This window comes from Trichechus manatus, unplaced genomic scaffold (genome assembly GCF_000243295.1).
Source record: "Trichechus manatus latirostris isolate Lorelei unplaced genomic scaffold, TriManLat1.0 scaffold00024, whole genome shotgun sequence".
NCBI lineage: Eukaryota > Metazoa > Chordata > Mammalia > Sirenia > Trichechidae > Trichechus > Trichechus manatus.
The window spans coordinates 9,900,961-9,915,085 of NW_004443960.1; the positions used below are offsets into that span (position 1 = coordinate 9,900,961).

At 43.6% G+C, this 14,125-nt stretch overlaps 1 protein-coding gene across 1 annotated transcript; it reads right to left on the reverse strand.

Moving 5' to 3' along the window:
* Nucleotides 1-2,886: 2,886 nt before the first annotated feature.
* On the reverse strand, nt 2,887-3,344 carry LOC101354321 (transmembrane protein 258). The gene has a single exon (XM_004373248.3). The coding sequence runs from the start codon at nt 3,238-3,240 to the stop codon at nt 3,001-3,003; it is 240 nt and encodes a 79-aa protein (XP_004373305.1). The 5' UTR covers nt 3,241-3,344; the 3' UTR covers nt 2,887-3,000.
* Between the last annotated feature and the right edge of the window lie 10,781 nt (nt 3,345-14,125).

Sequence of the window (14,125 nt, forward strand, 5' to 3'; positions counted from 1 at the left end):
ACCTTGCTTGCTGAAAGTGAAGAGAACTTGAAGCACTTATTAATGAAGATCAAAGACTACAGCCATCAGTATGGATTACACCTCAACATAAGGAAACAAAAATCCTCACAACTGGACCAATAAGCAGCGGCATGATAAATGGAGAAAATATTGAAGTTGTCAAGGATTTCATTTTCTTTGGATACACAATCAACACCCATGGAAGCAGCAGTCAGGAAATCAAATGATGTATTGCATTGGGCAAATCTGCTGCAAAGGACCTCTTTAAAGAGTTCAAAAGCAAAGATGTCACTTTGAGGACTAAGGTACACAACACCTAAGCCATAGTATTTTCAATCACCTCATATGCATGCGGAAGCTGGACAGTGAATAAGGAAGACAGAAGAAGAATTGATGCCTTTAAATTATTGGTGTTGGCGAAGAATATTGACTATGCCATGGATTGCCAGAAGAATGAACAAATCTGTCTTAAAAGAAGTACAGCCAGAATGCTCCTTTGAAGTGAGGATGATGAGACTTCATCAAATGTCCTTTGGACATGTTATCAGGACAGACCAGTCCTTGGAGCAGGACATTGTACTTGGTAAAGTAGAGGATCAGTGAAAAAGAGGAAGCCCCTCAATGAGACAGACTGACACAGTGGATGCAACAATGGGCTTAAACTTAGCAATGATTGTGAGGATGGCGCAGGACCGGGCAGTGTTTCATTCTATTGTACGTAGGGTCGCTATGAGTCAGAACTGAGTAGACGGCACCTAACCACAAGTATAGTAAATTCTATACTGCAGTCTAGTCACAAACTGTGCGTTGGTCTCAATATAGTAATATTCTACTAACAACAACAACAAAAGAATACAAATATCAAATGACTAAGAGTTAGTAAATTGAGATTAATGAAAATAGGTAAATGGTAATATTCTGGTAGTAATAAATCTAAATCTAAAGTAATGGCGAAGTAACTAACATTAGCTTTTATTGACTGTGTTGTCTTTGCTACCAAGTTTTATTGCTATGTTGTGTTGCCACACAACACCACTTATTAGTTGCCATCGAGTAGGCCTTAACTCAGTGTGACCTTATGTACAACAGAACAAAACGTTGCCTGGTCCTGTACCATCTTCATGACTGTTGCTGTGTTTGAGTCCATTATTGTGTCTATTGTGTCAATCCATCTTATTCCTTCATTTTCGCTGACCCTCTGCTTTCTCAAACATGATGTTTTTACCATACTGCTAAACCAAAAACCAAATCTGTTGCCACTGAGTCAATTCCGACTCATAGCGACCCTATAGGACAGAGTAGAACTGTCCCATAGGGTTTCCAAGGCTGTAAATCATTACAGAAGCAGACTGCCACATCTTTTGCCCGTGGAGCAGCTGGTGGCTTTGAACCAGCTGCCTTTTGGTTAGCAGCTGAGCCCTTAACCACTGCATCACCAAGGCTTCTTCACCATACCACTAGAGGGTGGTATTTTTACCTGTTGTTTCACTCTCTGGACACTTGGACTTCCATTGTCCATAAAGCAAATGTATTGGAAGCAGGGTAATTTCTGGAGATACATTTTTTGGAAGAAGGAATAGAGATTCACATTCTCTGTCTACAGATAAAGTACTTCCTGTTGCAGTGTTTATCCCCAAATGCGAAGTAAAAATAACCAGTCTGACTGCTGTACAGAGGTCTGATCCATTTAAAAGATAGCTTGCAAACTTTCATGATCGATCATCAGAATCACCTGAAATGCTTATAAAGTTCAGATTCTGGGTCATGCCCTCGAGATTTAATAGGTCTGGAAACTGCACTTTCACAAGTATCCATCCCATCTATGCCCTAAATGGTTCAGTTACTTCATACACACAAACCCCTCTCTATTTTGTGACTCTGAATGGAAGCCTGCTATAGTAGATTGCATTAATGGCCTCAACTCGTTGTCCTTACCCCCCATATTTGTCTATTTCCTCTTCTCTTGAATCTGGGTAACGTCTTGTGGCCTGCTTTGGCCAATACAAGGCAGCAGAAGTGATGATGTCTCCATTCCAAGCCTAGACCTTTAAGAGGCGTTGTATGTTTCCACTTGCTCTCCTGTATCTCTGCTGTCACTGTGAGAACGTACCTGAGCCAGTCTGCTGGAGGATGAGAGACACGTGGAGCGGGGGTCATCTCAGCCTGGGCTAGCCTTTATCAGCCATCACCCGGACTTGGGACCATATCCAACTAAGATCATCCGAGCTGCCCAGCCAACCTCCAGATGATCCTAGACATGTGAGCAATAAACACTTCTTGCAGTATGCCTCTGTTATGCAGCAATAGCAGACTCATCCACTGCCATCATTAGAGTGTCTACTATCAATCAAAGGAGGCAGCTTCTTGGGAGAAGAGAGACCAAAAGAAATGTCTTTGCCTCCCTGCAGTACTTAATTGCTCTTCTCATCACTTTCCCACCAATGAAATAGACATACCACCATCTGCCCTCTACTTGACAGAGTTGTCATGAGAATCAAGTTAAATGATACAATTTATACGGACTTGCTTTGGTAAACGGGTTCTCACCATCTATGGAAGTCCTTAGCGTCACCCATGTGGTGCCAAGTCCTTTATATGCATTTTCTCATGTAATCCTTCCACCTTTTACACTAACTGGTTCTGCTGCCTGGTTTTTTCTGCCCTCAGCTCTTCTTATGCAGAGTTGAGCTTAACTGTCACCTCACCAGTGAGTCCTTCTCACCCCAACCCCAGTTCCTTTCTTCACATCACGCTATTCCCCTCGCAGATCATGTCTTAATTTATAACTTTATCTTGTTTTCTTGTCTGTCTCTCCACTCTAATGTAAGCTCCATGAGTACCTGAGACTTTTCTCTCTAGTACATTCTTCTTATTATTATTGGTCACACACCTTCCTTTATTGTGAGCAGAAGGCAAGACACTTCCAGCAATAGTGAGAAAAAAAAACTAATTTACAAAAGCAGGGATTCAGTGAAGCCACCTGGTTGGTATCCTTGGGAGTCATATGTAGATGCTGACCCAGAACAGCAGGAAGAGGACCCCAAAGTCCATGAAGAGTGAGGCTACCAAGGAGATGAGGAGCTCTTTGTAGATATCCTGTGTGTACCTGGTGGAGATTACCTTGTAAACAAAGAACCAGGCAGTGAACAACATGCCAGTAGCCAACAGCACCATGGTCAGATGGGGGAAGACAGCTGGGTTCACTGGGCTGGTATACCTGCTCATGGCCTTGAGCTCCATTTTGCCAGGCACAGGATACCTCTAGTGCATGCTTGTGTCTCCAATGCCTAGCCTAGTGTGTGGCCATAGTAGGTGCTCAATAAATATCGTTTGAATGAGAGAATTAATGGACTACTCCCAGAGTTAAGTGTGAGCCCCACCGCACAGATTGGGACATAATACTTAAAGAGGTTAAGGAGCAAAAAATAGGAGTTCCCTGTAGATACAGCATGACTCATGCCCTACCACTCTTAGAAGAGTCCGAAGGATTGGTATGGTAGGCTGAATAATGGCCCCCAAAGATACCCAGGTTCTAATCCCTGGAACCTATGAATGTTACCTTATATGGCAAAAAGGGACTTTGCAGATGTGATTAAGTCAAAGATTTTGGGATGTGGAGATTATCATGGACTGTACAGATGGACCCAAAATGTTATTACAAATGTCCTTATGAAAAGAAAGCAGAGGGAGATTTGGTCACAGAAGAAAAGGCCATGTGATGGAAATACATGGAAGCAGAGTCAGAGAAAGAAGATGCTATGTTACTGGCTTTGAAGATGGAGGAAGGGGCCTTGAGCCAAGGAATGCAACTCCAGAAGGCAGCGGAGGCAAGAAAATGGATGCTCCTCTAGAGCATCTCAGGGAGCATAATCGTGCCAACACCTTGACTTTAGCCCAGTGAAACTGATTTCAAACTTCTGGACTCTAGAACTGGAGCTCTGGTTAAGAGCTTGACTGCTAACCAAAAGGTCGGCATTCAAATCCACCAGGTGCTCCTTGGAAACCCTGTGGAGCAGTTCTACTCTGCCCTGTAGGGTCTCTGAGTCAGAATCAACTCGGCGGCAATGGGTTGGACTGTAGAACTGTAAGAAAATAAATGCGTGTTGTTTTTAGTCACTAAAAAAAACAAAAAAACAAAAAGAAGGAGCTTACTCAAAGCCTCTCAACTCCAAATTGCAGAGACAGGATTAGAACTTGGGTCCGTGCGGTCCCAAGATTAATACCTTTCCATCATATGGCCCTTCCTCCCAGAAATGGTGTTGATGGTCACAGAAGTGCTGGGCTGTGACATTGGGTTGTAGACAAGCAGTGATCAGAACAGAAAAGGAGGAATCAAATCTCCTGCTCCATGGGCGATGAATCAGAAGCCTCAGCTCCTTAAAGCCAGACACACTGCAATTAGCGCAGTCCAGGCACCTGGCAGAGCCGCTTCCCTGTCGACAGTGACACTTAATGATCTGTGAGTGATGGCGCACAGTGCCTCCTCTGGCCCTTTCCACCTTCGAGGCTTGGGTCACTGCAAGCCCAGCAGGCTTGGTTGGGAATTGTGGTCAGGAAAGGGGTGAGATGGATTTTTCTTGGAAGCTGTAAGCATCTGATCATACACCCAGCTGTAGCTAAGTCAAAATAAGATATTTCTATTCTGTTAAATTGGGATGTATTACAAGACCAGGTCGAGAGAGTAAACCCAGTTCAGAAGAAGAGATGCGGGAAATCTGACGAGGTTAACAGCGTGTGTGCAAGCATGTGTGAATTTCCTTACACCAGAGGAGGACGTTAGTTTATGCTTTTTTATATTAATTATATCATCCCCAAAGGGACCCATATAAGAAAGGTAAAATTGGAGTGGGCGTTTGTGGTTTGCTGAATAATGGCCTCCAAAGATGTCCACGTCCTGATCCCCAGAACCAGTGAATACATTTCTTTACAAGGGAAAAGGATTTTCCGGATATGATTAAAGATCTTGAGCTGGGAAGATGATCCTGGATTATCAAAGTGAGCCCAGTGTAATTACAAGGGTCCTTATAGGAGAGAGACGAGAGGAGAGAACATGCTAAGATGCTGACCTTGAAGATGGAGGAAGGGGTCATAAGCCAAGGAATGAGGGCAGCCTCTTAACATCCAGTGAAACGGATTTTGGTCTTTTGTCAGACAAAACATTTTTGTTGGTTGAAGCCACTAAGTTTGTAGTAACTTGTTATAGCAGCAACAGAATACTAATGCAGTGTTGAAAGTAAACTTTAAGGCAAATACCACCAGTGGTACCCAACAGATTTAGGTGGTACTCAAAGTGGCATCATATAGGCAGGAAGTTATTGTCTTCTCTTTCCTCTTACTAGCTGTCTGATTATGTCAAGCAGGTATGGTACTGGTGTGTTTTTAACATCTGTACATCTGTTACTAATCTTTCTTAATTAGGAAAGAGAAGTCCTCAGGTTCAAAACCTCCTGCAGACAACAGTTTGTATTATGAATTTAATACCATTCTTTTTTTAATTGTATAATGTTTAACTGTATCACTTGCAACAAGTGATGCTGTTTTTCAACTTAATGTAAAGTTTCCTTTTGAATAAATGTATTTATATAAAAAGTTGATTTAAAAAATATTCAGAAAATAATAATGCAGGCTGTACACAATAAAGCAGCACGTAGGTGGGGTGTGAATAAATAAAGCTTGGGAAGCTTACCAAAACCAAACCAAACCCATTGCCGTTGAGTCGATTCCAACTCATAGTGACCCTATAGGACAGAGTAGAACTGCTCCATAGGGTTTCCAAGGAGTGCCTGGTAGATTCAAACTGCCGACCTTTGTGGTTAGCAGCTGAACTCTTAACCACTATGCCACCAGGGTTTCCAAACCAAACCTGTTGCCGTCGAGTCAATGCAGACTCATAGCAACCCTACAGAACAGAGTAGCACTGCCCCATACAGTTTCCAAGGAGCACCTGGTGGATTTGAATCCCCAACCTTTTGGTTAGCAGCAGTAGCACTTAACCACTAAGCCACCAGGGTTGGGAAGCTTAGCTGTGGTTAAATTAGGAAATAGGCTTCCAATGTGATTTAGGAGATGTTTGACATTTTTTTTGGCCACCCAACATCTGAACTTCCTTCTTTTGTTGGGGAATTCCCTTTCTTCTGAGTCTTGATGCATTGCAGAACTGACTTCCCACTATATAAACTGAAAATGTCTGCTAATGATTTCTCAGCCTCCCTTGCAGCTAGGGCCTGGTCACATTACCTAGCCTTCACCAATCACATGCACCATGCCAAGCCAACTTTAAAGAAGTAGGGATAGCACAAATGCTTTCTCGTGGAGGTATTGGCTGTGTAATGCCAAGTTACTGAGGCAGGCTGTAGCATCTTATGACAGCAGTAGTTTTCTTACCAAACTGTGTTCTGTGGAACAGTACGAGGCAATCAGGAGTGATTTGGCTGCATATTTCCAAGCCTATGCACAATCTGATATCTTTTTTATAAATTCTTTTTCTGTTTAAATCAGCCAGAGTCACGGTTGGTTGCAACTAACCAGTCCAGTTGCTGTCGATACTGACTCTTGGTGACCTAGTGTGTGTCAGAGTAGAACTATGCACTGTAGGGTTTTCAATGACTGATTTTTTTGGAGGTAGATCACCATGCCTTTCTTCCAAGGTGCCTCTGCCTGGACTCTAACTGCCAACCTTTCTTTTAGCAGCCAAGTGCTTAACCGTTTGTACCAGCAGGGATGCCAACCTGCAACTAAGAACCCTGACTAATACCAAATTTGTTACCAGACGTTGGGTGCTGCAAACAACAGACTCTAATGTGAAATTGGCTGAGTGGAGGGGGCAGGGCAGAGGGCACCAGAAACCTGCTGTTCCAGACTGGGAAGCTATGACCCTTGTCATGCTATTGCAGAATACATGGTTTACAGCAGGTCACGAAACTTTTTCTGTAAAGGGCTGGATAGTAAATGTTTTAGGCTTTGCCATCTATATGGTCTGTTGTAACTACTTAACTCTGCAGCATGAAAGCAGCCATAGATAATACCTAAACAAATGAGTGTGGCTATATTCCAATAAAAATTTATTTATAAAATTAGGTAGTTAGCTGGATTTGGCCCATGAGCCATAGTTTAACTTCTGCTTTTCAACTGGCACCTATGTTACACCAACCATGTATCTGTGGAAGTTGTAGTATCAAGAGAAATTGTAGAAAAACATCAGGATGTTAGCATGTCTAGCTTCTTGAAACCTTCAGTACAATCCTACAAGAAAATGTCCATCTTGGGCCAAATATGGTCCATCTAATGGCAGAAAGGGAAGAAAATACGGCTTTGCTGAGATTCTTTCTGCTGGAGACCTGGGAACTAAATTGTCGGAGAGTCCAGTGATTTGGAGATTTGCAGGGATGGACAAGTCAAATTCTAAACCTGGGGTTTGCAAACTTTTTTATGTAAAGGGCCAGATAGTAAATACTTTAGGTGTTGCTGGCCTCATAAGGTCTCTGCCTCATATTCTTCTTTGCATTTTTAAAGAACTCTTTAAAAAAAAAAAAAATTCTTAACTCACAGGCCACAGAAAAGCAGGCTTTTGGCCAGCAGGTCACCAGTTTGCCAAGCCTGCTGTAAACTAAGGATCAGCAGTGGGGAGGACAAAGGCAAAACAGAAGATAAGGTGTATGTTGTTGTTAGTTGCCACTGAGTCAGCTCTGATTCACGGCAACCTTATATGTAACAGAATGAAACAATGCCTGGTCTTGTGCCATCTTCATGATAATTGGTATATTTGAGTACCTTGTTGTGGCTATGGTGTCAATCCATCTTACTGAATATTTCCTTTGTTTTCGCTAACACTTTACCAAATATGATGTCCATTTCTAGCGACTGGTCTCTCCTGATGACATGTCCAAAATAAGCGAGTCGAGGTCTTGCTATCCTCACTTCTAAGGAACATTCTGGTTGTGTTTCTTCTAAGATGGATTTGTTCACTCTTTTGTCAATCCGTGGTATAGTCAAAGTTATTTGCCAACACCACAATTTAAATGCATCAGTTCTTCTGACTTCCTTTTCCATTTTCCAGGATTACTGAAAAAGATATGCCAGACCCTCTAGCATTCTTCACCAGACAAAGGGACAAGCCTAGGGAAGTAGGTTGAATGAGTGCTTGAAGTTATTGCCTCAAGACACAGCAAAGCACAGAGGCATAGGACTAGGAAACAGGAGTTTTCAGGGTCACAAATTATATCCGGACAAGATCTTTGGCTGTTTGGCCTTGCATGGCCAAAGGAACCTCATCTATGACCTAGAACAGTCTGAGACTATCCAACCCTGAGCCACTCCTGAGACTTGAGGCCTCATGACCACAGGAAGAAGAAAGGGGCCTTCTTCCCACTGCCCATCATAGATATGGCCACGGAAGATGGTAGATGAGGGAGATGGTTCCATTGAGCATCCAGGACCATTGAGATGTTTCCTGGGGCTGTGAATTGCGTGACCACGGATCTCACTCTCCCACCAGGGAAGGGACTTCTCAGTCTTCACAACCAGCAGTAAACCTGTGGCTACTGGGCATTGTTTCTCTTTCTGCCTGTCCCTTTTCCACAGGGGAGCATTTATTGTCATCCTGTTCCTTTTCCCCCATTATATATTTGGTACATTTGGGAGTATGCGACTTTTAGCTGTAGGTCACTGGGCCATGAGGGGCAACCTCTACTGCTAGAGAGGATAAGAGCATAGCAGTAAGAGACCCTGAGCTGCCAGCTGGTAATAGCAACTGGTTGAGACTTCAGGTGTGTTCCTCTAGGGAAGGAGTTAATTTCAAGAATGTATAGGAATTTTTTTAAAGTGTGGGACTAAAGTTGCATGTGGGTGTTAGGCAGACAAAGGGGTGGACTGTAGCAGATATTGTTGATTGCCTCCTCAACAAGTCAGTTCCCTGCTGTTCCTTTCAGAAATGTACCCCTTAGTGAAGGTGGTTCAATCCCCAGCTGAGAGGTTAATGCTAATGGTGGTAACTTAATTACCTCTGTCAGTGATTGGGTTAAGCATGAAAATTGGACTCCTCAGGCCTCTGAGACTTAGGAAGAGTTTGCTGAAGGGCTTCTAAAAAGGGACACACAAAAACATAGTTCCTTTCTTGTTTGATTAGACCAGGGGTTGGCAAACTTTCTGCAAAGGGCTAGATAGTAAATATTTTAGGTTTTGTAGGCCATGCAGTTTCTGTTGCACCTTGGCCATTGTAGCGTGAAAGCAGCCATACACAATATCTAAACAGTTGAGTGTGGCTGTGTTCCAATAAAACCTTATTTATGGACACTGAAATTTGAACTTCATATCATTATCATGTGTCTTGAAGTACCAGTCTTCTTTTCATTTTTTTCCAACCATTTAAAAATGTAAAAGCCATTTCTAGCTCATGAGCCAAATAAAAACAGGCGGTGGGCCAGATTTGGCCCTCGGGCTGTATTTTGCCAACCCCTAGATTAGACCAAGATGAGATCCCCATTTGAAGTGTCTTCCCAGCCCCTTTTCTGTAGGAAGTTCCCACAGGACTGTGCCCCCCTGGCATCTACATTTATATGACCCCACCCCTACTTCAGCCATTATTGGAGCAATGATGAATGAACATGTGACCCAAGATAGAACAATCAGGGTCTAACTCCTGGAAACTTGAGATTAGGAGCAAAACAGCTTAGATCAGGGCAGAGGCTAAGTTTACCATTGTGTACCTGACACCAAGCACAATGCTGTGTCATTGTAGGTATATGAATATTTGTTGGATGAATGAATGAGAGAACAAATAAATTTTAGGCTGATTTCCTGAATGAAAGAAATATAAAATTGAGTGCTGTACGGTGACCACCACCCATCTGCCAAGTGGACCAAAAAAACCTCCTAAAAACACAAATACAGACCATGGACCCCTGGAGGTTTTAGTTTGCAACCCTGTGTGGAGGCAAGGAAATATGCAGTTCCCTAGAGAGCTAGTTTTTACTATTTTTGGCATTCCTTGGACAAACATCGAAGATCTTTCTCTCGAGTGACTTTTTCATTTTTCAGCACAGTACAGTAATACAGTACAGTCAGAAATAGTCTGACTTTTGTCATCATCTCACTCTTCAAAGAAGAGGACTTTATTAAATGCAAACTAAAGAATAGAAATGGCTACGTAATTTATAAGAACCAGCGTGTAGTGGTTAAAAGCTATGGCTGCTAACCAAAAGGTCAGCAGTTCAAATCCACCAGCCGCTCCTTGGAAACCCTGTGGGGCACTTCTCCTGTCCTATAGCATCACTATGAGTCAGAGTCAACCGGACAACAGTGAGTTTTTAGTGCAAAAGGAAAACGCAGGGCTACTTGTTCAAATAGCCTTAAGAATTTCAAGATGGCGAGAGTGCACTGTTCAACCAAGCATGGGGGCCCTTGGAAGAGTGGGGTCCCAGGTGACTGCACAGGTTGAACACCCATGAAGCCATTCCCGTTAAAGAAGCCAAGGGAGACTGTCCTAGAAGATTTGCCAGTCATCAGTTGTTTGCTGTAAAAACCAGCCATTATCCTCTTGATTAGAAATCCAAATGACCTCCTGCCTCCCAAAATGTTTTTCCTCTGCTTGCCAGCACTTTTCCCTAAATGTTACCACAGCTGGGAACATTAGAGTCTGTTGCTCCAGGCAATTTTGTTTTAAACTTTATTTTTCATGTACACTTTCAGATTATACAAAACATAGAAAACGGACTATTTTAAAGGCACATTAAGTAGAAAGACTCTAACTACCCTAAAATCACATTTGTCACCAAACCAAGATTCAGATTTAGCCTCTAGGCCTGTCCCTAGCATCTCTCCCATCACCACTGTCTCCCAATATACACAGTTGTACAACTTGCTGGATTGTAAGTAACCTTTAAACTATTAGCGACTTTAGTTAATTCCCCACCTAGGCACATTTGAAACTCATACAGCGTCCATCGAGGCTACTGGGTTTAGTGTGTTTACACACGGGCTTGGAGTTCCGGGTTTCTTCACCATCAGTTAATACAGAGCATCCTAACGTGAGCGTGTTCGTTAGGGCTGGGCACACAGGTAAGCAATCTGGAGCAGGGAGTGGAAGGGAATGCAGGTGGTCCCCAGGTTTCCCGTATTCAGGATGTGTATATACAGTCACGCAGAGCAACAACTTGAGCACTCTCCAAACTACTGGAGCAGAGACCCAAAGGAGTTTTAATGCAAATAAGAAAATGAGTTAGTGTGTCTCCATCATGTAGCCCCTCAACGAAAGAATTACAGTACTTTATAAAAATGTCATAAAACGCGCAAACTACAGTCCCTTCCAATACAGTTGTTACCAGAGTAAGCTAATATGTTTGGTCCTAATAGTATTTGCTTCTTGGATGTCTTAGCTAATTTTTTTTTTTTTTTTTTTGCATAACTTGATAACTGATAATAAGCATCAAGGGAGGGCCCACCCTATCAACAGGTAAAAATGTTAGGTATTTTCTCCCTGATGCCATCACCTTTTTCTCCACTTTCCAAATAAATGCATGTGTCACACAGTAGAAAAGGCATGTCTCGAGGAAGCTCAGTACCCCAGGTGGACGTAAGCACTGAGTGCTGCTTAGTGACAACCGGCCAGGAAAATCTATAGGGTCATTTTGGATGGTATTCAACAGAAATGTTCACATACCCCTGAAGTTTTTTGTGAAGGGAATTCACACATTGCTTGCAAGTTAGGGTTTCCAGATCTCCAGTTCTAAGGTGGTGTTTGTTTGTGTCAATTGTGACTACCAGAAAATTCTAGAAGCACCACCTGGGTAGGAAGCTTGGGGGCACATTAGACCTCACACCCTCCATGAGGCTCATGTAGCATCCTGCAAACTCAAGGGTATGACCTTACTCCTGCCCACAACATGTTTAATGACAGGTTTCCATGGAGGCAGGAGTTAACAGTTTATCCTGTCTCTGTCCCCATATCACCTTGTACTGTACTAGTGGCCTCTCCATGGGGAGGGGGTCCTGTCTCGGAGGCTAAAAACTCCATGAGGGCAGGGAGAACATCTGGATTTGCTCACCCCTGTATTTTAAGACCCTCACACAGTGCCTGGAGCATAGGAAGCATTCAGTATTTTTTGCTGAAAATGAATAAATGAGTGAGTGAGTGAGCGAGCAAATGGACAGAAAACCCAATCCTACACTGAAAAGGTGTCCATGGTGGTACAAAAACTACTCAAATTAGACATCTCCCCAATTCCATTACTTAACAGAAGGTCAAGGGCAAAAGCATTTAAATAGCACCAGTACTGAGATGTGACAGACAAGTCACACCTCCCCAGCAACATGCTCCAAACACGAGCAAAAAGCCATTGAGGTGCAAAGACCTGCATCCATAGTGCGTTTACTGGGGCTGTCTGCATCACCATTGTGCTTTGACACCTAGAGACAAACTCCCAAGCTCTGGACGTGTCAGTCTAGTCTCAGAATCACCTGGGCTGCTCCCTAACAATATTCCCGGGCCTCACCCAGACCCGGCCAAATCAGATTCTCCCACTAAAGCCTGAGAACCTCAGCTCTTCTGGACCCTTTTGCTTCTTCACTTGCTGTCCAGACCATGGAACCCTCCACGGAAGGAAGCATTCTCTGTAACACAGACGGGCACTGCCCAGTAAATGCCATCTGCAGTAGCTGGATGGCCCTACATTTAGGGGTATTTAAAAATAAGTGTGCGTAAGGCAGGTTCCCTCCTGCCCCATGGGCCTCTATTTTCAATCCATAGTTGGGTTCTTTGAAGCCTGAATCACAGTTTGTAATTATTTTTTTAATTAGTTTGTAATCTGTCTCCTCCACTAGACTGTGAGCCTCATGAGGAGACTATCCCCTATGCCTGACACACAGCCAGTATTCGATAGTTTCTGTTGATGGATGGATGGTGGATGGGTCCTCTGAGGCTCTAGAAATAGGGGATATTAGAGACCACCCAACCTTAGAATATAGGGCGGGAAGAGAAGGGAGAGGCCTTCCAGGCTAGGGTGCGGGAGGTGGCACCAGCCAGGGTATCTGGCTACAGGGATGCATGGCCAGGAACTAGAGTTAGGTGGCCCAGAGGCAAACAGCTGTGGAAGAGACAGTGAAGAATAAAGGTCAAGGTTTTGACCAGCAGTGGGGTCTAGACCCACCTCCTCAACGTTTGTGAGGCATGTCTGCTCACCTGGCCCTGGGCCTGCTGTTCCCAGCTTTAATGTACTTAAGCATCAGCCAAGGAGCTCATTGTAAATGCAGATTCCCTGGCCCTAGCCCTGAAGACTGATGTAGTGGGTCTGGGGAGGGGCTCGATGATTTGCATTTTGAAAGGAGCCCACGGGATCACATTTTGAGATTTCTTGCCTTAGGGTGAGGCCCTGGTGACACAGTGGTTAAGCATTTGGCTGCTAACCAAAAGGTCTGCAGTTATAATCCACCAGCCGTTCCTTGGAAACCCTATGGGGCAGTTCTACTCCGTCCTATAGGGTCACTATGAGTCGGAATAGACTCGAAGCCAACGGGTTTTGGTTTGCCTTAAGGTAAGCCTAAATCTGACACCCAGGTTAAAGTCACCTTCCTGAAGGCAAGCAAATTTGGGTGGCTCTTATCTGACCAATTCCCAGCCCATTCCAGGAGGGCTGGTTTCTGGTTCTGAGAGAGAATACCAGGGGCTTCCCCTGTGTCTTCACATGGAACTTGGACTAAACATCTGAGGCGGTCTGCATCCCTCACCTGAACCCCTCCTCACCCCACCTTCTACCACCAACACAGCGATTTTAGGGAAGGGAGGCTGAGGTGAGGAAGGCTGTCCCCAGATACCTGGCTTCCTTGATCTCTTGTCACATCACATCCCCACGGTTAAGAATGGTCTAACTGAGCAAACTGGATTTTTGGCTTTGTCTCCTTGAGACTTTGAGATGGGCAGTTCTGAATACCAGCCTTCACAGTCTATGATCTGACCTCAAGAATGCAAAAAAAAAAAAAAAGGAAAAAAAGAAAAGAAAACTCTTTTCTTCGTTTCTAAAGGAAACAATATGTTTGCTAGAAAAACCACCAAAAAAAAAAAAAGATTATATCCAAAACGGTTATTTGAATGTGGATTCCGTACTGCAGGGAAGGCAACCTAGCTCCCGGGGTT